This window comes from Podarcis bocagei (genome assembly GCF_964188305.1).
Source record: "Podarcis bocagei genome assembly, chromosome: 3".
In the NCBI taxonomy this organism is placed as follows: domain Eukaryota; kingdom Metazoa; phylum Chordata; class Lepidosauria; order Squamata; family Lacertidae; genus Podarcis; species Podarcis bocagei.
In genome coordinates, this window is record NC_138127.1 from 111788850 (window position 1) to 111816585 (window position 27736).

General features: G+C 51.1%; 3 protein-coding genes across 7 annotated transcripts in view; 2 read left to right on the top strand and 1 right to left on the bottom strand.

Moving 5' to 3' along the window:
• LOC308583981 (cGMP-dependent protein kinase 2-like) overlaps window positions 1–7504 on the bottom strand; it is a 39128-nt gene extending 31624 nt beyond the window's left edge. The window contains exon 1 of one of the 2 annotated variants that reach the window (XM_081188546.1): window positions 7474–7504. In XM_081188546.1, the coding sequence (XP_081044672.1) occupies window positions 7474–7489 (16 nt within the window). In that variant the 5' untranslated portion in view covers window positions 7490–7504. Of the gene's footprint in view, window positions 1–2639; window positions 2748–7473 lie in introns of those variants that run through there. The other variant, XM_081188547.1, reaches the window with a different exon arrangement.
• Window positions 1–27736, top strand: part of ABHD1 (abhydrolase domain containing 1) — a 128457-nt gene that overhangs the window by 81660 nt on the left and 19061 nt on the right. The gene's annotated exons all lie outside the window — the stretch shown is intronic.
• On the top strand, window positions 12105–27707 carry KHK (ketohexokinase). Of its 4 annotated transcripts, none has more exons than XM_081188800.1 (8): window positions 12105–12286; window positions 12686–12802; window positions 14287–14430; window positions 20250–20322; window positions 21696–21842; window positions 24031–24119; window positions 25354–25511; window positions 27345–27707. In XM_081188800.1, the coding sequence occupies exons 1-8, from the start codon at window positions 12195–12197 to the stop codon at window positions 27428–27430; spliced, it is 906 nt and encodes a 301-aa protein (XP_081044926.1). In that variant the 5' UTR covers window positions 12105–12194; the 3' UTR covers window positions 27431–27707. The 4 variants fall into 4 exon arrangements, with proteins under 4 accessions (XP_081044926.1, XP_081044928.1, XP_081044927.1 ...); XM_081188802.1 differs by having other exon boundaries at window positions 12106–12286; window positions 14287–14421; XM_081188801.1 differs by lacking the exon at window positions 14287–14430 and adding an exon at window positions 14498–14632 and having other exon boundaries at window positions 12108–12286.

The following is a 27736-nucleotide window of genomic DNA, read 5'->3' on the forward strand; positions in this document are numbered from 1 at the left end:
CCATAGCATCCTTCTGGCCTGTCTTGAGGGGCTAGGAGCTGGGGGCACTGTCATACAGTGGTTCCGCTCCTTCCTCCTGGGCCGTGTTCAGAAAGTGGTGGTGGGGGATGAGTGTTCAGACCCCTAGGCTCTCACTTGTGGGGTGCCTCAGGGTTCCGTCCTTTCCCCCATGCTTTTCAACATTTACATGCAGCCGCTGGGAGAGATCATCAGGAGGTTTGGGCTGGGTGTTCATCAGTATGCGGATGATACCCAGCTCTACCTCTCTTTTAAATCAGAACCAGCGAAGGCGCTGAAGGTCCTGTGTGAGTGCCTGGAGGCGGTTGGAGGATGGATGGCGGCTAATGGATTGAGGTTGAATCCAGACAAGACAGAAGTACTGTTTTGGGGGAACAGGGCGGGCAGGTGTGGGGGACTCACTGGTCCTGAATGGGGTAACTGTGCCCCTGAAGGACCAGGTGCGCAGCCTGGGAGTCATTTTGGACTCACAGCTGTCCATGGAGGCGCAGGTTAATTCTGTATCCAGGGCAGATGTGTACCAGCTCCATCTGGTATGTAGGATGAGACCCTACCTGCCTACAGCGTGGTGCATGCTCTGGTTATCTCCCGCTTGGACTACTGCAGTGCGCTCTACGTGGGACTACCTTTGAAGGTGACTCGGAAACTACAGCTAATCCAGAATGCGGCAGCTAAACTGGGGACTGGGAGTGAACGCCGAGACCATATAGCACTGGTCTTGAAAGACCTGCATTGGCTCCCAGTACGTTTCCGAGCACAATTCAAAATGTTGGTGCTGACCTTGAAAGCCTTAAATGGCCTCAGCCCATTATAGCTGAAGGAGCGTCTCCACCCCCATCGTTCTACCCGGACACTGAGGTCCAGCTCCGAGGGCCTTCTGGCTGTTCCCTCATTGTGAGAAGCAAAGCTACAGGGAACCAGGCAGAGGGTCTTCTCGGTAGTGGCGCCCGCCCTGTGTAACGCCCTCCCACCAGATGCCAAGGAAATGAGCACCAGAGTCCTGTCCTGTCTTGTGGTTTCCAGCAACTAGCATTCAGAAACACTGCTGTCTCTTTTAAAGCCATCTAGCTTGTTGGTTTTCACTGTCTCCTGAGGCGGCGAGTTCCATAGGTTAACACTGCACTGCATAAAGAAGCAATTTCTTTCATCTTTCCTCCGTCTTCAGCTTCATTGGATGTCTGTAAGTTTCAGCGTTAGGAGAGATTGAGAACAACTTTCCTCTGTCCACGCCTTGTGTAATCTTAGAGACTTCTAACATGTCACCTTTTCCTGAGAGCTTGTCAAAATTCAGGATGGCTGGAGCTTGGTTTTGAGGATGCCCAGCTGGGCAGGGGGCTGGAAGCTGCCCGGTGTGCCTTGTGCCCTGAGAGAGCAGCGCTGGGTCTCCTCCTCTGGGCGTGAGCTTGCTAAGCAGGCTCCGAGTTCTAGTTCTCCGTCAGGAGGACTGAGATACCCCGATGCCCCTAAAGGCTTTCTGGGAAATGGTATATAATGAGTTAAAGAAAATGTTTTAAAATAGTTTTGTTAAAAAACCAGAAGCCTTTTTATTGGGTGAAGAGATACCAAGGGAAGCTAAAAGACTGTTTATGTGTGCAACAACCGCAGCAAGAATTCTTTTAGCCCCAAAATGGAAACTACAAGAAGTACCAACGAAAGAAGAGGGGAAGAGGAAGATGATGGACTTTGCGGAACTGGCGAAGCTGACGGGAAAAATCTGAAACCGGCATGATCAAGTATTCCAAAAGGACTGGAGTAAATTTATACGATATTTGAAAGATTATTGTAAGCAATTAACATCGCTAGCAGGGTTGTCTGAAGACTTGTAATGAGAAATTTTCTACCTTTCTACATCTGTTTAAATTTTGAGTCATTCTGTAATGAGTGCAATTAGAATTGGAAAACGTACAAAATGCAATGATATAAATTTAATTTTGAAAGCCACGAGGCGGGAGGGAAGGAAGTTGATAGAGCCAGGGTGGTAAAGTGGATAATGATGATGTGAATGTATATAATTAAATGGAAAATAAATAAAAATTATTTAGAGAGAGAGAGAGAGAGAGAGAGAGAGAAATGCCCCTCTGCCCCCTCCCCAGGCTCCCAGCTGCTTGCCTTCTGTTGCCTGGACCAGGGCAGAGACCTTTTAAAGGCAGGCTCTTGGCTGAGACTCCCACCCCCTGAAAAAACCAAGCTGTGGGGGCACCCCCCCCCCCGATAAGGGGTCTCCTGCACATCTAAGGAGAATGTCTCAGAGACACACAGGGGAGACCCCGAGACCCCTGGACCCATTGGGGAGGGGACACCTGCCCCCCACCCAAGAGACCACCAGCCACTTCTGGGAATTTCAGCTCCAAAGCCTGAGCCACATGCGCCTCTGCAGCAGGGGCTGGATCAGGCCCAAAGGGGCCCCTCTAGTCCAGCCTCCCAGCCCGCCAGACGCCCCTTCGGAAGCCCAGGAACGGGGTGCAAAGCAACAGGCCTCCCCTCCCCGCCTAGTCACCCCCAGTCTCCTGCCTCTGTCGCTGGAGGGCCCTGGGGTGGAAGTGGGGTGCCCTCTCTCCCCCCTGCGCCCACCCCTCCCTCTTCCTCCAGCCCCCCAGCCCCATTCCCTGCCCTGAGCAAACCTGGGGGGTTGCCATGTCAGCGCTGGAATCTTCCAAGTGTCCCTGAGCTCCTGGCCAGACACACCCTGCCTGCAAGTTAGGCATTAACTCAGGAGGTGGACCGCCTCTCCTCCCTCTCAGAGATGCCTCTCCAGGAAGAACTGCCTTCTCTGCTCCCCACTGGCGGCAAGGAAAGGGGGTGGGTGTCAGGAGCACGGCGGGACCCCCCACAAATGGCAGAACCAGGAAGGGTTGCCATGGTCAAGCCCAGAGGGGGCGGCTCAGGCGGGGAAGGGGTCCCAGCTCCCTTGTGACTGTGGCAAGGCGGGGGTCCAGCCCCACAGCTCCACTGCCATTGTCCAGCCCGCCTTGCACTCCAGCGGAGAACCTGGTCTGTCCAGTCCAGCAGTCTGCTCCCACCGTGGACAACCAAAGGCCCCCTGCGGGAAATTCGAACACAAGACCAACAAGTGGAATTCCAGAAGCATCGCTGCCTCCGACTGCAAAGGGCTTTACTCTGCACTGCATGAAAAAGTCCTTCCCGAAAAACTGGAAAAGTGGTATAATACCGACAAAAACAGAGTGGCTTGCCAAATTATTGGAGTATTACAATATATCCAAAACAATGGAAGAAATTGGAAGGATTTCAAAAGAAAAGATAGATAGGGACTGGAAGGTGTTTAAAAGATACTTGCAAAATCATATCGAAAAATCAGAACGCCTATTAGAATAAACAAGTTCCGTTTCAAATACTGAAATATCAAATAAGATGGAAAACAATGTATAATAGAAAAAGAAGTATGAAATTAGGGTAAAGGTGTGTGAAAGAAAGTAATAGAAGTGGAAAGAAATTGTAATTGAGTAGATTGGAAGTCAAACACAAAGGTGGGGTGAAGGGTTGGTGGATGGTGATGGGGAAAGGAACTATTTGTGGGACTGAGTGTAAGTATGTTTGAACATTTTTAAGGATTGTATGAAATGTATGTTTGTATGTTTGTATATGTGTATTAATGATGAATTTAAATTAAATAAACAAATTAAAAATTTTTTTTAAAAAAGTCCTTCCCGTTACCTGTCCTGAATGTTCCAATGCTCTTTACAGGCTTGGGAAAGGGTCTTTTCTGTGGTGGCTCCTCAAATGTGGAACTCCCTTCCGACTGAGGTGCGTCTGGCCCAAATCTCTCTGCTACTTAAGTCACATCTTTTTCCGCAGGTGCCGGCAGGAAGGGAGTCCTGATTGCTGCTGCAACAGCTGCTGTTTGCAATTGCTCTTCAGTGAATTGCCCCTGGCTGTTAAGGATTTCATGGATGCTACGTATTTTTTATTTGCTTGCCTGTTGTAAGCCTGAGGCTTGGGCAGAGGGGGATATAAAATAACTAAACAAACAAATAAAAAGGGCAGGCAGCCTAAAACACACAGATACACACAGTCAAGTGTCCAATATAAACGAATAGCATCCTAAAAAGGTGCTGGCTACTCTCTCAGTTATGAGCATTTTTGGTAATACAATATATTTTCATTTGCCCCATGGCCTTGCAGGACGTCTCCAGAAGAAGAAAAGGCTCGGGAGTGAACTCTACACAAATTCAGAGTGGAGTCCCTAAGGCGGTTGTGTGGCGCCTTGTGCACCTCCTTCCGGCAATTAATGCAGCCAAACTGGTGCCAAATATCATAGAATCATAGAATCATACAATCCTAGAGTTGGAAGAGACCACAAGGGCCATCGAGTCCAACCCCCTGCCAAGCAGGAAACACCATCAGAGCACTCCTGACATATGGTTGTCAAGCCTCTGCTTAAAGACCTCCAAAGTAGGAGACTCCACCACACTCCTGGGCAGCAAATTCCACTGTCCAACAGCTCTTACTGTCAGGAAGTTCTTCCTAATGTTTAGGTGGAATCTTCTTTCTTGTAGTTTGGATCCATTGCTCCGTGTCCGCTTCTCTGGAGCAGCAGAAAACAACCTTTCTCCCTCCTCTATGTGACATCCTTTTATATATTTGAACATGGCTATCATATCACCCCTTAACCTCCTCTTCTCCAGGCTAAACATGCCCAGCTCCCTTAGCCGTTCCTCATAAGGCATCGTTTCCAGGCCTTTGACCATTTTGGTCCAATATAAACGATAAATATCTCGCTCTGCTTTCCTTTGGACCCCATCAGCCAGGCCGAGAGGGGGGTCTTGTCGCCTGGGCAGCCCAGGACCTCCAGACACGCAGCCCAGCTCCCTTGGGTGCTGCCATTTCTCCCTTCTCTCTCGGGACAGACAGCTGCCAGCAACCATATTCTCACCACCATGATATATTATGCATGCCGTTCTTCTGCATTCTGCTATTAAACGAGTTCATCTGTCTCCATGTGTGTTTTCTAATGTTCTGACATTCAAAAGCCCAAACTGCTTCCGTTACTCATTTCAGCGGGGAGAAAGAACAGGGAAAGGATGGGTGCCACAGCCGCTTCCTAGAAATCCCCAAACGGTGCACGGATCTCTCAGGCAACCGTCCCTTTTCCAACCTCCCTCTTCTTTCTTGTAGGGGAAATCGCTCTGTTAGCTTCGCCAGGCTTGCCACAAGACACCCAGAGGGCTCAGCTCAGTGGGTCGGACTACAGGACTCTTCAGATTTAGGATTCTCTGTTTCTCTGCTCCCTTCCTCAAAGGGAGGGAGCCACCTGAGTTTTCTGGATCAGGCACAGAGATGTCTAGGGCCGACCGAGATGCCCATGGGCCCGTCTCTCACACACGCAGATCCGCAGAGACGGCACACAGCAATGTCCGGTGAGTTTAATGCCAATTTCCCCCCTTTAAGAAGTAGCCAATGGACTATTATGTATGACTTTTGTGCAATTGCACTACATGCTCAGGGTTACTTGAATATGCAAAGTGTTTCCAGTTTCAGATAACCGGACTTGAGCTTTTGACCAAGGATGCTCAAGGAACGAAGACTTAATTAACAGCTCACGGCTGATTTGATGGTGCAAAAATGTTTTGCTCCATTTTGTTTTGGTTTTGTACATGAGCTGGACTTTGTGAAAACAAACTTTCAATATAATAATGGTTGAGCGTTTTGTATGTAATAAAGTTTTATAGTTGAAATTTAACTAGTATTTCTAATACTTGCTAAAAATGAGAATTGTATTGGATACTTCATTTTATCTTTACTTTAGAGAAGCTCCCAAGCTAAGTGAAAACCAATAAAAGTGTAAAAGTTAAATAAATAAATAAATAAAAAGCAATGTCTGGTGAGCTTTCTTACCTAAACAAAACTCTAGGCTCTCCTGCAGATCCAGTTCATTTCCATGGGACTTGCTTTTCCCCCTCGGATCTCAGGCATCTTGGGAGGGAGTTCTGGAATGATGGCGGGGGGTGCTTACATTTTTATTGCTGAGTAACTAAATTCTGTATAGTTCAAGCTCTGGTTTTCCCAGTAGTGATGTACGGAAGTGAGAGCTGGACCATCAAGAAGGCTGATCGCCAAAGAATGGATGCTTTTGAATTCTGGTGCTGGAGGAGACTCTTGAGAGTCCCATGGACTGCAAGAAGGTCAAACGCATCCATTTTGAAGGAAATCAGCCCTGAGTGCTCACTGGAAGGACAGATCCTGAAGCTGAGGCTCCAAGACTTTGGCCACCTCCTGAGAAGAGAAGACTCCCTGGAAAAGACTCTGATGCTGGGAAAGATGGAGGGCACAAGGAGAAGGGGACGACAGAGGACAAGATGGTGGGACAGTGTTCTCGAAGCTACCAGCATGAGTCTGACCAAACTGCGGGAGGCAGTGGAAGACAGGAGGGCCTGGCGTGCTCTGGTCCAGGGGGTAACGAAGAGGCGGACATGACTAAACAACTAAACAACAACAAACCCTATACAAAAATGAACATTAAATCAAAACAGAGAGGAGCAAATGCATGCCTAGAGGCTGGCACAGTCACTGTGTCCATAGACAGGAAGATGCAGAAGAGGAGCTTTTTCTTCCACGATTGAAGAGAGTTTTAAAAGGTGTTGATTGCCATCCATTTCATTTCTGCAAGTTATGCAGCCGTGCCTCACAGAGCAGAAATCTAAGTTAGCCGTCGCTCTCTTGGAGGAGAGGATCTTGCAGGTCAATTTTTCAGCAATTGCTCCTTGCCATAATGTCTGGTGCCAGGGAGCCAAAGTCAAGTAGGCAGCCACCCTCATTCTCCACTGAGACCTCCTGAGCATCATAAAGTCTTGGGATTTAGCATCAGCCCTGACCCTTTCCGAGTTGCCGATTCCAAGAAACGGGATCTCATTCCTGTACGTTAACAACCCCTTTTTATTGCCAGGGTCTGTGTGCATAGCTAGTTGTTTGAATAAGTTGAAATAATAATAATAATAATAATAATTGTTAATTGCTAGTTGCTTGTTTGCATGCAACTTTGGGAGCAGAGCTAAGCTCCTTTTTGCCCTCAAGCACAATTTGATGGATCCAGAAGACCAAATAAATTACACTTATTCCTTATTTATTTTTATTTTATTTAAATTTCTACACCACTTAAAACCTTTAAGAGGTTTACAAAAGCATAAAGCATTAGCATAAAGAGGTGTTTAAAGCCATTCAAAATATTATTAAAATCAAATAATAGTAATAATAATAATAATAGTTTGTTATTTGTTCCCTGCCCATCTGACTGGGTTGCCACTCTGGGCAACTTCCAACATATATAAAAACACAGTAAAACATTAAACCTTAAAAAGCTTCCCTATACAGGCCTGCCTTCAGATGTTTCCTAAATGTTATAAAAATATTATACCCAGAACAAACTTAGTTGGTCTCTAAGGTGCTACTGGACAATTTTTTTATTTATTTCAACTGCATCAGACCAACATGGCCACCTACCTGAATCCTTACTCATCTCCTTAACATCTGATGGGAGGGCATTGCACAGAGTGGGCGCCACTACCGAGAAGGCCCGCTACTGAGAAGATAAAACATGTGTATTATTATTATTATTATTATTATTATTATTATTATTATTATTACTACTACTACTACTACTATTATTATTATTACTATTACTATTATTATTATTTTATCTGTATCCTGCCCATCTGACTGCATTGCCCCAGCCACTCTGGGCTGCTTCTACATGTAACTTCTACATGTGTGGATAGACTTTTCTAAACAGAAAAGTTTTTAGCACTGCTGAAACAGTGAAGGCACCTGCTTGAGGTCAACAGGCAGGGAGTTCCCAAGCGCAGTTGCTGTGCTATCAGAAGATCCATGTCTTACAAGTGCAAAGTGGATCTGATATTGCACCTGTTACCAGTGCCAGCTCAAAGCACTTGCGGGGGCTCTTGGGGAGTAAGGCGACCTCCCAAGGGCTATATAAACCGACCTTGAACTTGACTCAGTTGCAAATGGGGAGCCAGTGTGGATCTCCAAGCACTGAGCTGCGTGCTGATTGGCTCTCACACCCGCCAGCGATCCTGCTGCAGCTTTCTGCACTGACCACAGCTCCTGGACCCAGTGCAAGGGAGGCCTCCCACAGGGTGCACTGCAGAACACCTCTTCAGTATAAATCAATATTTTGCATCATTATTCCTTCATTGCAGCGGGTTGGGCTAGATGACCCTTGGAGCCCCTTCTCTTGTTTCTTTCTCCGCCTCCTCTAGAGAGATAGAAAGTAGAGGCAGGCAGTTGGCTTGTGAGTGGCCTGAGCTGCTGGCCCTGCGACAGGCTGGCAAGGGAGAGAGCCTTCCCTGCGCCCTTTGGATAGGAGCAAGGTCCCCCCGGGTCATGCAAAAGCCTCTGTGCCGAGACGCGGGAAAGTCGAGAGCTCCCTCTAGGGAGGAAAGAGAAGCAGCAGAGAGATCAGCTTCTGGCCATTGCATTTGCAGAAGATCCACTGCAGCAGGAAATGCAGTTTTGTGTTTCCTTTGGCGATCCCTCTTAGCCAAGTAAACGTGGTTTTAACGATGAGTCCGTAAGTGACTGTGGAGGCCAATTCTGGATCCACAGCTCCTTCCACAGTGGGGACATTGGTTTCCAGACGGGAGTTGATCCCGGTGTGGATTTGCCACGTGTGCCTTCCTCTTAGCACGTTTCTCCCTTGCGTCCTGAGTTCAAGTGTCTTCAAAGCCCAGGACACCTTTGGTCAAGGCTGTTCTCCAACTGGAGCACTTGCAGGCCAGTGTTTCCCAATTATTGGTGTTTATACTGCATTTTTTTTAAAAATTGCCTTGAGACAAATTTTAAATCTCTTTTGATTTAAACCTCTTTTGTTGACCACCAGCATTATGCTTTCCATTTTTAAGTTTGGAGTAAGTAGTTGCTTTGGAAGACGAGAATCAGACATCTGCACAACATGACCAGTCCAACAAAGTTGATGTTGAAGAATCATTGCTTCGACACTGGTGATCTTTGCTTCTTCCCATACAATGGTATTAGTTCACCTGTCTTCCTAAGTGATTGTAATTTTTTGGGAAACACCGTTGGTGGGATCTTTTGAGGAGTTGGAGATGGCCTTTATAAGTGGTCCATATTTCACAAGCATACAGTAAGGTTGGTAGTACAATAGCTTTGTAAACAAGCATTTTGGTTTCCTTGCAAATGTCCAGGTCCTCAAATACTCTGAAGAAGAAGAGAAGAAGAGTTTGGATCTGATATCCCGCTTTATCACTACCCGAAGGAGTCTCAAAGCGGCTAACATTCTCCTTTCCCATCCTCCCCCACAACAAACACTCTGTGAGGTGAGTGGGGCTGAGGGACTTCAAAGAAGTGTGACTGGCCCAAGGTCACCCAGCAACTGCATGTGGAGGAGCGGAGACGCGAACCCGGTTCCCCAGATTAGGAGACCACCGCTCTGAACCACTACACCACACTGGCTCTCTTCAATCTGCCCTTCAATCAGGAGAAAGCCGCACTTGCAGAGCTCAGGCGATGCTGGATTTCAGCATCAATGTTGTCCCTTGTGGAAAGATAACTGCCCAGGTGGGAGAAGTGATCGACATTTTCCAACGTTACACCATTGAGTTGGATTTGTGGCGCTGCAGAGGGGTTATTTTGTACTTGTTAGCGCAGCACTTTGGTTTTTTGGATGTTGAGCAATCAGCCAAGCTTTTCGTAAGCTTCTGCAAAGATATTTAGGATGGTTTGGAGGTCATCCTCTGAGCGTGCGCACACTACGTTGTCATCAGCATACTGAAGGTCTATGATGGAAGTTACAGTATCCTTACTCTTTGCTTTCAGCCTGCGCAGATTAAAGAGCTTTCCATCTGTTCGATATATGATTTCTACTCTTGTGGGGAGTTTCCCTTCGACAAAGTGTAGGATCATGGCAATGAAAATAATGAATAGAGTTGGGGCAATAACACAACCCTGTTTAACACCTGATCCCACTATGAATGGTTCACTTTGAGAGCCATTGTTATCTGCGATTATTGTTGTCATAATATCATGGAGGAGCCAAATTATGTTTATAAATTTATCTGGGCAGCCAATTTTCAGAAGGACAGTCCACAGGGCATTACGATTTACAGTGTCAAAAGCCTTAGTCAGGTCAATAAACGCCATAGACAGGGGTTGGTTTTGCTCTCTGCATTTTTCTTGAAGGTGAGCAGTGAAAACCATGTCCACTGTCCCCCTAGAAAGCTGAAAACCATTTTGGGATTCAGGAAGGGGCACCTCGGATATAGTTAGGAGACGGTTTGCTAAGATCCTTGCAAGAATTTTGCCGGCCACAGCCAAAGAAGAAGAATAGAGAGATGCCTCAATAGTTTCCGCAATCAGTTCTGTCACCTTTGTTAACGGAGAAATCTGAGGGCTCCCTTGGACAAAAGCAAGGACCCCAGCCAGGAATACCAGAGCAAAAGAGCAGCCAGGAGGCTTGGTCTTGATTGAAGACTGTTGGGACAGGACTCCCACCTGCCACCAGGTGGAACAAGATGGAAGCCCCAAATGAAAGAGCCCCCAAACTTTTATTAGCTGCTCATCCCCATGTTACACCCCCCAAACTACATCACGGTTACATCATGAAAGGGGAGGTCTGGTGGCCGGAATCTGAGCATCCTGGACCCTGCCCCATGGTCCCCCTTGCCCTCCACCAAACACCCCTCTGGTGTAACAAATGAGATCTTTACATTTCCCTGTTTCCCAGCCAAGTTCATCACACTCTTGTCTTCATCGTTACCTGTCTGGCACTCAGGTATCAGGATGCCAGGAATTATCCCGCAGGCAGAGGGGCTGCTGAGGAGCTGAGCTCACAGGTCTATAGGAATTTCTGAAGTTTCCCCAGTGAGCCAGTACAGAGATACATTTACCAGTGAATTCTTACTTTTGGTATCGTGCAGCAGAGGCCCTTTGAAGAGGCAGGAAGAAACTGTGATGAAGTGTTTTGCGGGGACAAATCACAAAAGTCGCAAATGTGATTGTGCTGGTTTTGGTAGTGGGCTGCATGTGCAGGATATCTGCTGGAGGGGAAACCCCCCACACACACCTATACATAAATTCCTGCAACACCTTTCTCAAAGAGATTGTTAATTTTGGCATCCCTAAAGTCTGCTGGGATCTCCTCTCTCTCCCAGATTTTTGGATGAGCGTGTGAAGTTGTTGTGTAAGTTCAGTCCCGCCCACTTTGAAGACTTCAGCGGATTTGTTGTTTTTCATTTGATGAATGTTGTTGTTTGGTCATTTAGTCACTCTTCGTGACCCCCTTGACCAGAGCACGCCAGGCCCTCCTGTCTTCCACTGCCTCCCGCAGTTTGGTCAAACTCATGTTCGTAGCTTCCAGAACACTGTCCCACCATCTCGTCCTCTGTCGTCCCCTTCTCCTTGTGCCCTCCATCTTTCCCAACATCAGGGTCTTTTCCAGGGAGTCTTCTCTTCTCATGAGGTGGCCAAAGTCTTGGAGCCTCAGCTTCAGGATCTGTCCTTCCAGTGAGCACTCAGGGCTGATTTCCTTCAGAATGGAGAGGCTGGATCTTCTTGCAGTCCATGGGACTCTCAAGAGTCTCCTCCAGCACCAGAATTCAAAAGCATCCATTCTTCGGCGACCAGCCTTCTTGATGGTCCAGCTCTCACTTCCATACATCACTACTGGGAAAACCAGAGCTTGAACTTTTAAGATGCTGTCTATGTTTGCCATCGCCTTTCTCCCAAGAAGCAGGTGTCTTTAAATTTCGTGACTGCTGTCAACATCCTCAGTGATCATGGAGCCCAAGAAAGTAAAATCTCTCACTGCCTCCATTTCTTCCCCTTCTGTTTGCCAGGAGGTGATGGGACCAGTGGCCATGATCTTCGTTTTTTTGATGTTGAGCTCTTCCAGATTTGGAGATACTGCGAGCTCATCTCCAACTCGGTTTTGCAGACGCAGGATTCCCCTCCTTTGTTCCCAATGTACATCTTTGCTCCCCATCCTCCTGATTGGCGGCCCCACATTCTGGGGCGGGGCTGGCCGCGGAGGGGCGTTGCCCCGCCCGGCCAATAGGGAAGTTGTGATTTGCATGAGCCCCGGGAGGCGGGCGGGGCGCGGGCCGGCCAATGGCTGCCGAGTGCGCTGCCTGCCTGCGCTGGGCGAGCGGAGCCTCGGAGCCGAGAGAGGGGTGGCAGCAGCGGCGCCCATGGGCGAGAAGCGGGTGCTGTGCGTGGGGCTGGTGTGCCTCGACATCATCAGCGTGGTGGAGAGATACCCGGCCGAGGACTCGGACACCAGGTACCCCCTGGCAGAGGTGCCAGCTCCCGGGGTGCCCGGGCACCCACCACATGCCCCACGAAGGGGCCGGGCACCCCCCACTTTGGGTGCCAGGGCCATGCCCGCTGCATGGCACCAGGGCCCTGGGCACTCCTGGCCTCGGGGCCGAGCTGGCACTGGGGAAAGATGCCCGGCTCCCCGCGGGCGGGCGGGCGGCTGGCTCTGCCTTGGCACTCGGGAACTAGAGACGCGCCGGGTGCCAGGGGCGGGCGGTGGGCTCGCGGCTTCCCTGTCCCGGCTGAGCTCCCTTCCTTCGAGCCCAGCTGGAAGGGGCCCCCGGGGGTCATCTAGTCCCGCCCGCTGCCCTGCACCCGGGACAGACGGCCTTCCTTGCTTCCTTTCTTCTTCCCTGGCTGGCAGGTGCCTGTCGCAGCGATGGCAGCGCGGGGGCAACGCTTCCAACACCTGCACCGTCCTGGCCCTTCTGGGCGCCCCCTGCGCCTTCATGGGCTCCCTGGCGCCCGGCCACGCCGCAGAGTAAGTGACTGGGGGGGGGGGGAGCCTTGTGGGTCTCCTTCAGGGGAGGGCGGGTGAGGCCACGGGCCCTTTGCCCGGCACCCTGGCAAAGGAGGCAGCCAGGTGTCCTTTGGACTGGGGTCAGACTAGATGACCCGCTGGGTCCCTTTCAGCTCTGCAAATCTGTGATGGGCTCCTTGTCTTGCAGGATCCATCCTTTCTCTTCCTCCTCCAGGGATATCAGGGGCCCCAGAGTGGAAGCCAGTCTGGCATGGGCAGGACTTGGGTGTTGGTCCCATCCTGACCCCTGATGCCTTTTCCGAGCGGGGAGGGGAGGGCTGGGGAATTTCCACTCCTAGATTTTTTCCCAGAGCCCTTTCCCTACTTTTAGTAATACATTATCTTCTAACCTTAATAAGTAGCATGACAAATGAGTAGCCAAGTCTTACTTTAATGAGTAAGTGAAGCCATTTAAGGCTCAGCAGCTGGCAGGTGTTTTTACATGAGTAGAATGTGTCCTTTTATTTAAAATGCATCTCTGAGTTATTTGTGGGACATAGGAATTCATTCATTTCCCCCCCAAAAAATATAGTCCGGCCCTCCGAAAGGTCTGAGGGACAGTGGACCAGCCCCCTGCTGAAAACGTTTGCTGACCCCTGCGAGTCTAGGCACCAACTCCTGTTCCCAAGCAGTGGGAGAGGAACATCCTTAATAATAAATAATAATAATAATAAATTTTATTTATACCGTGCCCTCCCCGGCCAGAGCCAGGCTCAGGGCGGCTAACACCAATAAAATCACAGTAAAAACATAATGGGGGGGAAAGGGGGGGACCAATTTAAAATACAGGTTAGAATGCAATTTAAAATGCTGCCTCATTTTAATAGTAGCCTATAAATCAAGACCATAAGGGGAGGGAAACATAAGGGTCAGACTGAGTCCAAACCAAAGGCCAGGCGGAACAGCTCCATCTTGCAGGCCATGCGGAAAGATGTCAAGTCCCACAGGGCCCTAGTCTCTTGGGACAGAGCATTCCACCATGTCGGGGCCAGTGCTGAAAAGGCCCTGGCCCTAGTTGACACCAATCTAACCACCTTGCGACCTGGGACCTCCAAAATGTTGTCATTTAAGGTCCTCTGCGGGGCGTACCGGGAGAGGGGGTCCCATAGGTACGAGGGTCCTAGGCCGTGAAGGGCTTTAAAGGTTAAAACCAGCACCTTAAACCTGACCCTGGACTCCACGGGGAGCCAGTGCAGTTGGTAAAGCACTGGATGAATGCGATCCCGCGGCAAGGACACCTTAAGGTGTCTCGCGCGGCATTCTGCACCCGCTGGAGTTTCTGGGTCAGCTTCAAGGGCAGCCCCACGTAGAGCGAGTTACAGTAGTCAAGCCTGGAGGTGCCCTTCGCGTGGATCACTGTGGACAGGTCAGGGCGAGGAACGGGGGTCTCCATCCTCTCTCGCCCTCCCCACCCCTAAGGGGGCTCCTCTTCTCTGCCCACCCAGCTTCGTCCGTGAGGATTTCCAGCGCTACGAGGTGGATCTCGCCCACGTGGTGCCGCGCCCGGCGTGCCCCCTGCCCACCTCCATGGTGATCAGCAACTCCACGACGGGCACCCGGACCATCCTGCACGCTGCAAGGTGCTTAGGGTGAGGGGTCCCCCCCCCGGGCCACAGCCTCTAACCTCCTCTTTCTCTCCCCTCCGCTGCCCCCAAGATTCATCCTCTCCGACTTCCGCCGCTACAACGTGGATGTCTCTCACCTGGTGAGGCAAAGCCGGGGGGAGATGCCCTGCGCCATCTGCCTCGTCAACTGCCACAACGGCTCTCGGACGGTCACTCTCTATGACATGTAAGGCCAGGCGGGCAGCTGCTGCCCCCGCCCACCAACTCCCGACCCTGCCACTGGGTGGCGCCACAGGGCTCCCTCTATTTATTATTGCCGACTAATATTTATTGAATTTGCATCGCACCCTTTGCCCAAAGACCTCAGGGCAGTTCGGGGCATAAAGATACAAGATGGGGGGGGTACGAAATACATAAGCAAAACAATAACCTTGCCGGCTGCCACAGGGCAGGCAAGCTGTCACTCATCCCAGGGGGTGGGCATTGACCCAGCTAGAAACCGTCCCAACCCTTTTATCAATTCGATAAGATTTGTATGGTGCTTAGTTTTGTAAACCGCTTTGAGGCTGCCATTTTTATAATCCAGCAGTGGACATTCGGGTTGTGAACGTGATCCGTGCGGGATGCATGTTCGCAACCTGCAGCGATCGCAATCCGCAGCAGCGCATTTGCGCATGCGCGGGTTTGCGATTCAGTGTTTCTGCGCATGTGCAAAGCATGATTTAGCGCTTCTGTGCACGCGCGACCGGCCAAACCTGGAAGTAACCCGTTCCGGTACTTCCAGGCACTGTGGGTTAAACACAGAGCCTAGGGCTTGCCGATCAGAAGGTCAGCGGTTCGATTCCCCATGACGGGGTGAGTTCCCGTTGCTCAGTCCCTGCTCCTGCCAACCTAGCAGTTCGAAAGCACGTCAAAGTGCAAGTAGATAAATAGGTACCGCTCCAGCGGGAAGGTAAACGCCGTTTCCGTGCGCTGCTCTGGTTCGCCAGAAGCGGCTTAGTCCTGCTGGCCACATGACCCATAAGCTGTATGCCGGCTCCCTCGGCCAGTAAAGCGAGATGAGCGCCGCAACCCCAGAGTCGGCCACGACTGGACCTAATGGTCAGGGGTCCCTTTACCTTTACCTAACCCAAAATAACGCAGCCTGAAGCATCTGTAACCCGAGGTATGACTGTAACGTATTTTTCCATGTATAAGACTAGGCTTTTTTCCCTAAAAAATAATGTCAAAAATTAGAGGGCGTTTTATACACGGATGCATCTCCCCCCATTTTCTTAAATCTGAGTCCCCCAAATAGGGTGCAACTTATACAGGGGGGGGCATCTTATAGACGGAAAAATACAGTAAATGAGAAATAAATTGTCAAGAGTGCGTGAGCAAGGTGCGTGAGAGCAAAGGGGCAGCTCAATGTCACCTTCTCTCTTTCTGCCCCCTCCCCCTTCTTATTCCTAATATTAATCATTAATCTTGGACTATTAAAGTGCAAAGTGCATTTGATCATTAATAGTACTAAGGTTACTTCCCTCCACTTTCCCCCCAGCAAGCCTTTTTCTTGAGCTTTTAACAGTTACACCACCAGCAAAAGAAGCTCAGTTTTGCAAGCTGATCTGCTCAGGTGCAAAGCTGCAGTGGCTGAATTTCTGCTTGCCCCACAGTTCCCAAAGCCAAGCTGCCCAGCTCCCCCCCCAGCCCCCGCCCCCTTGCTCAAATCCTCTCTTCCCATTTTACGGACTGGAAGCACTGAGGCAGAGAGGCCTCTGAGGAATTTGGCGGCTGAGCTGCCAAGACCTCCAGCTTCCCTCTCACTGACTTTATTTATTTTAAAACTACTTTTTAAAAAAATGAACCAATTACAGTGAGGGGGGGGAGTATTTGACCCCCTGCTAAATTTGCCCGTTTGCCCTCTGACGAGGAAATGACCAGTACATAATTTTAATAGTAGGTTTATTGTAGCTGTGAGAGACAGAATAACAACAGGAAAACTGGACATAGGAAAAGTAAATAAAATGATCTAAAACCCTCCCCTGTCCCCCTTTACCCCCCCCAAAAAAATACACATCAAAGTGTTCATAAATGGAACTTCATTTAATTCCGATCCCTTGAGCCACACCTGTGGCCAAGCGGCCTGAGGCTTGTCTGCACCTCTGGCTTACGGCCCGGTTCAGAGGGGAGCGGTTTGCTTCGGAAGCCTGAACCATAGCTGTCAACGTTTCCCTTCTTTTAAGGGAAATTCCCTTATTCTGAATAGGATTCCTCGCAAGAAAAGGGAAAAGTTGACAGCTATGGCCTGAAATATAGGGACGCAGGTGGCGCTGTGGGTTAAACCACAGAGCCTAGGACTTGCCAATCAGAAGGTTGGCGGTTCAAATCCCTGTGACGGGGTGAGCTCCCGTTGCTCGGTCCCTGCTCCTGCCAACCTAGCAGTTCGAAAGCACGACAAAGTGCAAGTAGATCAAAAGGTACCACTCTGGCGGGAAGGTCAACGGCGTTTCCGTGCGCTGCTCAGGTTCGCCAGAAGCGGCTTAGTCGTGCTGGCCACATGACCCGGAAGCTGTATGCCGGCTCCCTCGGCCAGTAAAGCGAGATGAGTGCCGCAACCCCAGAGTCGGCCACGACTGGACCTAATGTTCAGGGGTCCCTTTACCTTTACCTTTATGGCCTGAATTGGAGTTGGAATGCCCCCCCCCGCATTCCCTGAGTGGCGCCACCCAGTGGGAGAAGAGGGGAAAGCACAGCCATGCATGCCCAGTAATTCTCCTCCGATTCACCTGATAATTCAGCCCAGATGCGGCAGCCAATCATCTCCCTCAATCCGTCCCTGATCTGCCTTCCTGGTCATTGCCTGGTCTGGAGGAGGGAGCAAATGGGGGCTCTTAGGGGCAGGTGGGGATAGAGGAAGGCGGGGGGTGTGTGTTCCCTCCCCTTGCTTTTTGGAAAGCGGGGTCTGGTGTTGGGAGGGGGCAGGGGCTGTGTTGGGGAGAGAAGAGGGCTGGGGAGGGGTCCCTCCTTCTTCCCCCTGGCACCCCCTCCCCAGATGGAGACATCCGCTGGACTTCATCCTCGGCCCCTCTCAGCCAGGGGGAGAAATGGCAGCTGAGCCCCGGGTGGGGGGGTTCTGGCCGGCCTTTGCTCAGGGGGCAGGATCCGCCACTCCTGCTCTGCCAGTTAATCATTGAGAAGGTTCCTCTTTGAGGCTAGAGGTTAGGGGGCTTGGAGCCAAGTGTTAACCCTTTGCAGTAGGTGCCTCTCCGCCCACAGCGCGCGTCCCCCCCCCCCAAGTTTTCAGTGCAAGGGGCTCATGGAGCAAAGAGTTTAGAATGTGGGAAGCATCCGACGGATCAGGCCCAAGGAAAGTGCTCCTCCAGGGACCTCCCGGACCCCCCAGCAGGAAGCCTACTGGGAGGGAGGGGGGCTGCTGGGTGGGGGACACAGTCCTTTCCTGCTGGGATCTTGTGGCAGGAAGAATAGTCTAATGGTAAGAGTCCTATGACAGCGGAACAGACTCCCTCCCAAGGTGCTCTGGCAGCCATCTGTCGGGGGATCCTTGAGCTGTGATTCCTGCATTGCAGGGGGCTGGACTGGATGACCCCTGGAGGTCCCTTCCAACTGGGCAGTTCTGTGACTCTGCAGTCACTTGTAGCTCTTGACCTTCACGTTGTTGGCCTGCTGCTCTTTTGACGTTGGTGGCCATCACTGCCTCTACAGGAGAGGAAGAAGAACGTCTCTCTCCCTCCCATCTCCTCCCTGCTCTTTGGTCAACCTCTGTGGTGTCCCATCGCCCTCCTTGCTCACCTCACATTCATGGAGGAGGCAGGGATGCTTCTGAAGACCAGGTGCTGGGAACTGGAGGCAGGGAGAGTGTGGATCCTGCTTGCCGGTTTCCCGCAAGGGTCCGGTCAGCCACTGTCAGAACAAACTTGACATGAGCCAACAGTGTGACGCGGCAGCTAAAAAAGCCAATGCAATTCTGGGCTGCATCAATAGGAGTATAGCATCTAGATCAAGGGAAGTAATAGTGCCACTGTATTCTGCTCTGGTCAGACCTCACCTGGAGTACTGTGTCCAGTTCTGGGCACCACAGTTCAAGAAGGACACTGACAAACTGGAACGTGTCCAGAGGAGGGCAACCAAAATGGTCAAAGGCCTGGAAACGATGCCTTATGAGGAACGGCTAAGGGAGCTGGGCATGTTTAGCCTGGAGAAGAGGAGGTTAAGGGGTGATATGATAGCCATGTTCAAATATATAAAAGGATGTCACATAGAGGAGGGAGAAAGGTTGTTTTCTGCTGCTCCAGAGAAGCGGACACGGAGCAATGGATCCAAACTACAAGAAAGAAGATTCCACCTAAACATTAGGAAGAACTTCCTGACAGTAAGAGCTGTTCGACAGTGGAATTTGCTGCCAAGGAGTGTGGTGGAGTCTCCTACTTTGGAGGTCTTTAAGCAGAGGCTTGACAACCATATGTCAGGAGTGCTCGGATGGTGTTTCCTGCTTGGCAGGGGCTTGGACTCGATGGCCCTTGTGGTCTCTTCCAACTCTAGGATTCTAGGATTCTAGGATCCCGGACTAGATGGACCCCTGGCCAGATCCTGCAGGCTTTTATTAGGTTCTTGTGATGATGCTCCTTCTGGTTATCCAAATGTGAGGGTTTCGGCCACAATCGCAGAACTGTCGTGTTCCAAGGGCCATCCGACTCACCCCTGCAAGCTCAGAGGCAGCCCCTGAATAATGTTGAGTCCAGCTCTTTGGGGCTGTGCAGATCGAAGCCAGCACCTTGGAAGGGTCCCAGCATACAGTGGTACCTTGGTTCTCAAACTTAATCCGTTCCAGAAGTCCGTTCCAAAACCAAAGAGTTCCAAAACCAGGGTGCACTTTCCCATAGAACATAATGCAAAACGGATTAATCCGTTTCAGACTTTTGAAAGTAACCCCTGAAACAGCAATTTTAACATGAATTTTGCTATCTAACAAGACCACTGATCCATAAAATGAAAGCAATAATCGATGTATTGTACTATAAAATAAATAAGACAGTATTGTAGATGATAAAAATTAAAATTATTTTTTCCCCTCACCTGCACTGATGATAGTCATTGCTTGCTTTTATCCATTTCTGCAGTCACACAATCAATCAATCAGTAGCTGAACTGGGTTCCATACAGTCACAAAAACAAATTAACCGGAAAAACCTCAAAAGCAAAAACACAAAATAAATAGCAAAAACAAAAGCGCCAAACTTAATCCGAAGTCTGTTTGACTTCCGAAATGTTCGAAAACCAAGGCGCAGCTTCTGATTGGTGCAGGCGCCCCGGAAACAATAGCCGACAGCTGTATCAGACATTTGGCTTCCGAAAAACATTTGAAAGCCAGAACGCTTGCTTCCGGGTTTTCGGTGTTTGGGAACCAAGGCACTACTGTACATAGAAGTGGATCAAAGTGGACATACCTCTTTGCAAGATCAGACTTGCATCCAAGACATAGATGGACCCTCCGTGTTTTTGAGGCAGTGGGCTTCTTGATAGGACCCTGGGGGGGGGGAGAGAAGAGGGGCTGACTATTGCCTTGATGCCCCCTCCTCACATACTTTGCGGGGCACCTGGGGGCCTATAGGGAGAGGGTGTCTGGCTGCATGGACCCCACCAGTTGGGTCTGGCTTGTGCCACAGTGATCGGCCAAAACAACAACACTCTGCTTTGTGCTTTGTAATCAATGACCAGATCGGGGTTGTTCAAATGAATAATTTCGGGTGGGGGAGGAGGCTGTGAAGGCATTGCATCTCATAGACCTTTGTACCCCCCCCCCCATCACACCCTTCCACCTTCTCCCCGCCACCCCCAACCAGCAACCTGCCGGACGTGACGGCTGCTGACTTTGAGCAGGTCAACCTGTCTCAATACAAGTGGATCCACTGGGAGGTGAGTGAAGGAAGCCCTTGCTGGGGAGATTGGGGGGGGGGGAGCGAGAGGGAGGAAGGGTCTTCCTGAGTTGCAGGTGCCACAAGGGGTTGCCATCAGCAGGAAATGAAGACGGAAAAGTATAGGTGAAAGACCTACATTGGCTCCCAGGACGTTTCCGAGCACAATTCAAAGTGTTGGTGCTGACCTTGAAAGCCCTAAATGGCCTCGGTCCAGTATATCTGAAGGAGCGTATCCACCCCCATCGTTCTGCCTGGACACTGAGGTCCAGCTCCAAGGGCCTTCTGGCAGTTCCCTCCCTGCGAGAAGTGAGGTTACAGGGAACCAGACATAGGGCCTTCTTGGTAGTGGCACCCACCCTGTGGAACACCCTCCCTTCAGATGTCAAAGAGAACAACAACTACCAGACTTTTAGAAGACATCTGATGGCAGGCCTCTTTAGGGAAGCTTTTAATGTTTAACAGACCATTGTATTTTAATACTGTGTGGGAAGCCGCCCAGAGTGGCTGGGGAAGCCCAGCCAGATGGGCAGGGTATAAATACTAAATTATTATGATTATGATTATTATAGGTGGCCATTGATAAGTTTTCAACACTGGCCATTCGCACACAGAAACAGCTTTTGGGAACAAGACTTCCTGTGAGGCAGTCAACACATGCAATGGTTTTGAAAGCAAGGCCGCTCACTCCGCAGGCGACAGGCCAGACCTCTTTGCGAAGGGGGCTTCGTGTCGCGTTTGCCAGGCCTTGATTCGGAGATGGCCCCCTTTAAAGTCTGTTGTTACCGGATCTTAGAGTTTTAGGATTATTTGGGGGGGGGGAGCACTAAGAGGCTAGGAGGGGCTCCATGGCGCTGGAGCTATCCATGACCTATCAGACTTCGAAAAGCTGGCAACACTGGATCAGGTTTATCAGTTTTGTCGAGTTAATTAAACTAACTAGTTTTAAATTGGATTTTGAATAAATGTGCAATCATTCCAGTTTTGAATTTTATTGGGTTTTCCTCCTCTGTGTGCACGCTGAATAATGCTTTTTATAGGGTAGAGGTCGTTGGGAGGGACTTTATGGAACCAAGGGGGCAGGGGCCCAGGAAAATTTGGGAGCCACTGCCTATAAGTCACTGCCCTTGAGGATGCCAGCTGTTGGCCATTAACCCTCTGGTGCCCGGAGGGGTGGCATTTCCAGGCAGTCTTCATGGGCAGCCCCACGGGGAGGGCATTGCAGTAATCTAGAGCTCAGCAGAGCATGAATGCCCGGACTGCCGTGGCCACAACCTTCTGGCTGTGGGTGCAGCTGCCCTGGCCACGGAAGCTCCCTGGGATGCCAGGGTGAGTTCCTGCCTCCCTCTGAGACCCACCTTCTCCCACCCCCAGGGCAGGAATGCCTCTGAGCAGGTGAAGATGATCCAGCGCGTGGAGGCGTATAACAGGACCTGCCCGCCGTCCGACCGAGTGACCACGTCCGTGGAGGTGGAGAAGACGCGGCCAGAGATATACCAGCTCTTCGGCTACGGAGACGTGGTAGGAAAGCCTCTGTCTGGGGGAGAAGCCAGGATGATGGGGCAGAAACGAGACACTAATCTTTATTGTCATTGTCCCGTACAGAACAAGAAAATTGAAAAATCTACGTAAGACGTTCAAAACCCAACAAGCCTGCTATCCCAGCTATCCCAGCCTGGTTAGCCCCCTAAAAACTCTGATACCCCATAATTAAATACAATATACTCCCATAGAGACTACCTTACACTGCGTTTAACACCAAAATTGCATTTGAGTAGAAACTGTTTCTCAGGCAGGTCTTTATAACCCTGGACCTTCTTCTAGGAGGCAGAAGCCGAAAGAGATCATTTCCGGGGTGCGCACTATCCTGCGCTATCTCTGCAGCTTTCTTATGGCACCTGGAAGCGTAGATTTGATCCAAGGTGGGAAAAGTGCACCCAATTATTCTCTCCGCAGTCTTGACAACCCTGGACAGCATTGTTTTTTCCCTGGCTGTGCAGCTCCCAAACCACACACAGACCACAAACAGCCCCCTGACTTCGGATCAGGAGCCCCCATTCAGGGTCAGGGCTTGGCTGCACCTCCCTGGCGCTGCCCAGCGTTGCCCGGGTCCTTTGCCCCACATGACTCTTGCACAGAAGAGGCCTTTGGCTGAGGAAGAGGCCTTTGCGCGGCTCCGAAGAGCCACCGGCTGGACCAGGCAGACCTCCTCGTCCGGGGGGGGCAGGCTCCTCCATACTCAGGACGTCCTCCTTACATGGAACGGACTCCCTTGGAGATTTTAAAGATGGGTGGACATCTGGCAGGGATTCTTCAGTTGTGGTTCCTGCGTGGCCGGGGGTTGGGCTTGTTAAAGTTTGTGGGTCGTAAATCCTTTGACCCAGTGGGCATAGCTGTCAACCGTCCCTTATCCCAGCGCCGTGTCCTGCTGCTGTGCCTTATTGATGATGTCCCAATAAGGAGTCTAAGAACGACTGGGGGGTGGAGCTTGCATGCCTTGTGCCAATCAAATCTGCCGCGTTGCCTGGAGACTAGCCTTTGCTCAGCGCTTCCCAGCGGAGAGGTGACGGTGGTTTTCCTTGCTGCATCCCCTTTGCCGGGTTGCTGCGCTGTGGGAACCACCGCTTGAGGCTTCGTTTGGCTGCTAGCTGGGCTTTCTGCCTTTGGCTCGGAAGGGCTCAGAAGTTGAACATGCCTGTGCTCCTTGGAAAATCCCTTATTTTGGCTGCTGATCCCTTATTTCGAGGCTGCTGGTCCCTTATTTTCAAATCTGTAAGTTGACAGCTATGCCAGTGGGTCATGCAGGAAGTGTGGCTTTGTCTGTGTCTGTGTGGTGTCTTCAATAACTCGGCTCGACGCCAGTCCTTCTAATCTATCACTCTTTATTTTGAAGCATACAAAACAGAAAAGAAAACCTACAGAAAAGAAAACCTTTCTGTCTCTAACAGAACTGAAACTATCTTGCTCACATTCTCAGACGCTCTGCACTCAGAGAGAGCTCAGCCCACAGATTATATGGGCAGTGCACCCAGTTAATAAGAAGGCCTCCTGGGAGTGTTAACTCTCAACTGCCCAGAACCACAACGGGGCTGGATGACCCCTGGGGGTCCCTTCCAACTCTCCCGTTCTAAGTTCTGCTTGTGAAGCACGGCCTGGGCTGAGCAGCAGGAAGGCAGCGCCGCCCTGGGGGTGGAGGACTGACCTCAGAACATGAAATGAGCTCTGCTGGACCAGCACCCTGTTCGCCTCACAGTGGCCAAATACCCCTAAGACCCCCAGGAGTCTAGGCTGCCTCTGGAACTGGAGCCTCTGCCTGGCAAGCCTAGCTGCTGGTCAGTGGGGATCCCACCTAGTCCAGCCTCCTGTTCTCGACCAGATGCTCATTACGGGAAACCCACAAGCAGGATCCGCGCACGAGAGCAACCCTCTCCCTTGCTGCCCCTGGCATTCAGAAGCATCTCTGCATCCTGGCAAGTGGCCACTGAGAGCCCCTTTCTCCCCCATAAGTTTAGCCAATCCTCCTTCAAAGTCGTCCCGGTAGGTGGCCATCTTGTGGGAGGGAGTTCCACAGTCTAACACTGTGCTGCAGGAATGAGTCCTTTCTGCATCTTCCAACATTCATCTTCCTTGGGCGCCTGGGAATTCTAGTGTTATGAGAAAGAGACCAAGGGGAGAAGGTGACTCTGGCTTCTCTCCCCCCCCCCTCCAGGTCTTTGTCAGCAAGGACGTGGCCAAGGTGAGGGGCTTCTACTCGGCCGCCGAAGCTGTCAAGGGGCTCCGCAGATATCTGAAGCCGGGGTAGGTGGAGACCACCCAAGGAGAAGGGGCAGGCTGGATTGCCTCTGGGTGCCCCTCAGCCCCCCTGCCCACCCTCTGGCATGGGCGGGGAACCCGTGCCAACTCCAGCATCTAGATTTAATGCGCAGCTGGCCCTTCGGTGCTCTGTGGGAAATGCCAAGGGGGCTGCAAAGAACATGAGGGTCTTCACCTCAGGGTCGTGGGGTCAAACCCCATGTTGGGCAAAAGGGGGTCAGACTAGATGACCCTCATGCTCCCTCCCAATTCTACAGTTCTACGCAACGCTCCAGAACTGCTCTTTATTCTTCCCTACATCTTTTCTTTACGGAATGTTTTTATTTAAGAAAATGTATCTACGCCGCTTGCCCTAAACCTTGAAGGCTCCCAAGTGGTTTGCAAAAAGATGATCTTAAAATGTTCATTTAAAATATCCATATCCATAAAATATCCGTAAGTCACAGGGAACCAGGCAAGGGCCTTCTCAGTGGTGGCACCCGCCCTCCCACCAGATGTCAAAGGAAAAAACAACTACAGTACCAGACTTTTAGGAGACATCTGAAGGCAGCCCTCTTCAGGGAAGCTTTTAATGTTTGACAGACTATTGTATTTTAATATTTTGTTGGAGGCCACCCAGAGTGGCTGGGGAAACCCAGCCAGATGGGAGGGGTATAAATAAATTATTATTATTATTATTATTATTATTATTATTATTATTATTATTATTATTAGAGCAAACATTAAAAAGGAGTTACATTTTTTTAAAAAATTACAAAGCAACTTCTGACACTTGGGGTTTCTGTTTTTTTCGGAGCCACCTTGTTTAAAGTGGTTGTAAGTTGTTTTACGTGGTGCTTAATATGTTTTCCAACGCTGCAACCTGCCCTGGAACCTTAGGGTGAAGGGTGGATATTATTATTATTATTATTAATTATTATGCCATTCTTCTTGCTGAAATGACCTGTGAAGCTGGCCTGCAGGATGGGACTTCATCATCCTGGCTGCTGTGCCTTGGTGGACACCCCCCCCCCAAAGTTCCCCCTCCCTGGGTTGAACCAAACAGGCCCTGTTGAGCCCAGCTCCCTTGGAAGAAAGAACCAGGCCTTTTGGAGGTGGGGAGGGTGTTTTGGGGGTGCCCCCATTTTCCGTCTGCCCCCTGGGCCTCCCCACCCAGGGACCTGCAGGGTCTCTGTCCCAAGGCTAAAGGCTCCTTCCTCTTTCTCCCCCCCCCCCCCAGAGCCACCCTGGTCTGTGCCTGGGCTGAGGAGGGGGCCGACGCCATGGGGCCGGACGGGGTGCTGGTTCACTCGGACGCCTTCTCCCCCGAGGCGGTGGTGGACACCCTGGGTGCCGGGGACACCTTCAACGCGGCCGTGATCCTGGCCCTCAGCAGGGGTGAGTCGCGGGGGCTTCTCTCTTCCTCCCTGTCGCCTGCTTGTCCATGTCTCCCCTTTGTGATCTGCAACCTGCTCATCAGACATGGGATCTACGGAGTGATCTCTGGGGGTCTGCAGTAGATCACCATCGCTTCGGGCTTTCTGTTAGTTTTAACTGTAGGAGCAACAAAGAAGATTGCCCAAACTTGCTTCTAAATTAGGCTCTGCAAAGAAGGAAGGGGGTGTTTTGGTGGGGGGAGACCAGGACCGGAGTTGGGGGAGGAAATGAGTCTCTTGCATTGCAGGGGGTGGGACTAGATGGCGTTCAGGGTCCCCACTTACAATTCCATGATTCTATGAACCGGGTGATGCAGCAGCAAGAAAAGCAAATGCTAATCTCAGCAGATCTAGTGCCCAGATCAAGGGAATTCATAGTGCCCATTGGCACCAACTTGGACCCCAGATTATGGGTGCCCAGCGACATGCGCAACATAACATGACATCGTGACGTCATGAGGCAGCGCTTGGGAGCCCCAGAAGACTTCCAAGGCCCTGCGAGGCCCCAGACATAACTTCCAGTTCCTTGCGAGGCCCCAGACGTCATGGAGGCCCTGCCACGCGGGCGCTGAGCACCCACAAGAAAATTGTAGGTGCCCAGGACCCCCTGGAGTTGGCACCAGTGATAGTCCCACTGTTCTGCCTTGGTCAGAGTCCTGCGCCCAATTCTGGGTGCCACAATTTAAGAAGGATGTTGGCAAGCTGGAAGGTGGGCAGAGGTGTGGAAACCAAGCCTGATGAGGAACAGTTGAAGGAGCTGGGCATGTCTAGCCTGGAAAAGAGGAGACTGAGAGGAGAGAGGAGATCCATCTTCAAATATCTCAAGGGCTGTCACATGGAAGATGGGGAAAGCTTGGTTTCTCCTGCTCTGGAGGGTAGGATTCGAACCCATGGCTTCAGTGACAAGAAAGGAGTAAGTCAGGTGGGGTGGGAGGGGCGGAGGTGGGGGCTGATCCTTCCGTCTGCTGCCCCGCCGGATGGGCCCAGCAGAACCCAGAATTGGGGCCCCGGAGCCCCTGGCCTTAGAGCCACGGGTGCAGATCCTTCCCTTTACGCTACACCTCTGCACAAGGAAAGCCCACGGGGAAAGGATCGAGGGGTCTTGGTGGATCCCAATCTGAACCCGAGCCCAGAGGGTGATGCAGCAGCAAAAAAGACCAGTGCCGTTCCAGGCTGCATCTGCAGAAGTCGAGGGTCCAGATCAGGGGAAGTCAGAGTCCCGCTTGATTCTGGAATATTGTGTCCAGTTCTGGGCACCACAATTTATATTGGATATTGACAAGCTGGGAGGTGGGCAGAGGAGGGAGACCAAGATGATGCAAGGTCTGGAAACAAAGCCTTATTAAGAATGGTTGAAGGAGCTGGGATATTTTTAGTCTGGAAAAGAGGAGACTGAGAAGAGATAGGAGAGCCATCTTCAAATATCTGAAGGGCTGCCCCATGGTTCCTGCATTGCAGCAGGTTGGCCTAGAGAACCCCTCTTTAATTCTATGATTCTGGGACTGTGAGTTCAGTTCTGGTCGCCCAAATTCCTGGGGCGGCTGAGCATGGACAGAGCATGTCCCTTCGTTCTTTGCTGTTCCCCCTCCCTCCTCTGACCACAATTTTGCGCTCGGTGGATCTTTGGCTTCTCAGCAGAAAAAGAAGTAAATCTCGCAAGCCCTGAATTCTGCCCGCCCCTAAATGGAGCCTGGGGTGAGGGGTCTTGGTGGGGAGAGTTCTTGCCGCCTGAACCCCAGGGCACCTCTCTGCCTCAGAGCTCAACTGACCCCTCTCTCTCTCCCCCCCCCTCCAGGGAGACCCCTGGCTGAGGCAATCACCTATGGGTGCCAGGTGGCTGGCCAGAAGTGCGGGTTGCACGGCTACGATGGGATCGTGTGAGCTGCAAGCGGCAAGCCATGTCTGCCCATCTTTTCTGGGGACCTTCATCAAGCCGTGGACCAAAATCACACAACCCCCCCGACTCAGCGAGGAAGAAGCGTGCTGCTTCTCTGAAAGGTCCGGAGGGACTGGGCAGCCAAAGCCAGTTCTCTGCTCTGCCCGGGCGCCCTGTGTGTCCTGGCTGGGCCTGGATCTAGAGAGAGAGAGAGAGAGAGAGAGAGAGACTTGCCCGCGCTGCCTCTTTGCAAAGGCCGATCAATAAAACGCTTGGACCAGTGGCCTCTGTGTGGAAGCCCCACCTGTGTG

Bases quoted from the DNA above. Each gene is read 5' to 3' on its own strand.
- KHK (XM_081188800.1), top strand. From the start codon at position 12,195: ATGGGCGAGAAGCGGGTGCTGTGCGTGGGGCTGGTGTGCCTCGACATC. The intron at 12,803-14,286 runs GTAAGTGACTGG...CTGCCCACCCAG, and splicing joins GCGCCCGGCCACGCCGCAGA to CTTCGTCCGTGAGGATTTCC. The intron at 14,431-20,249 runs GTGAGGGGTCCC...ACCCCCAACCAG, and splicing joins CACGCTGCAAGGTGCTTAGG to CAACCTGCCGGACGTGACGG.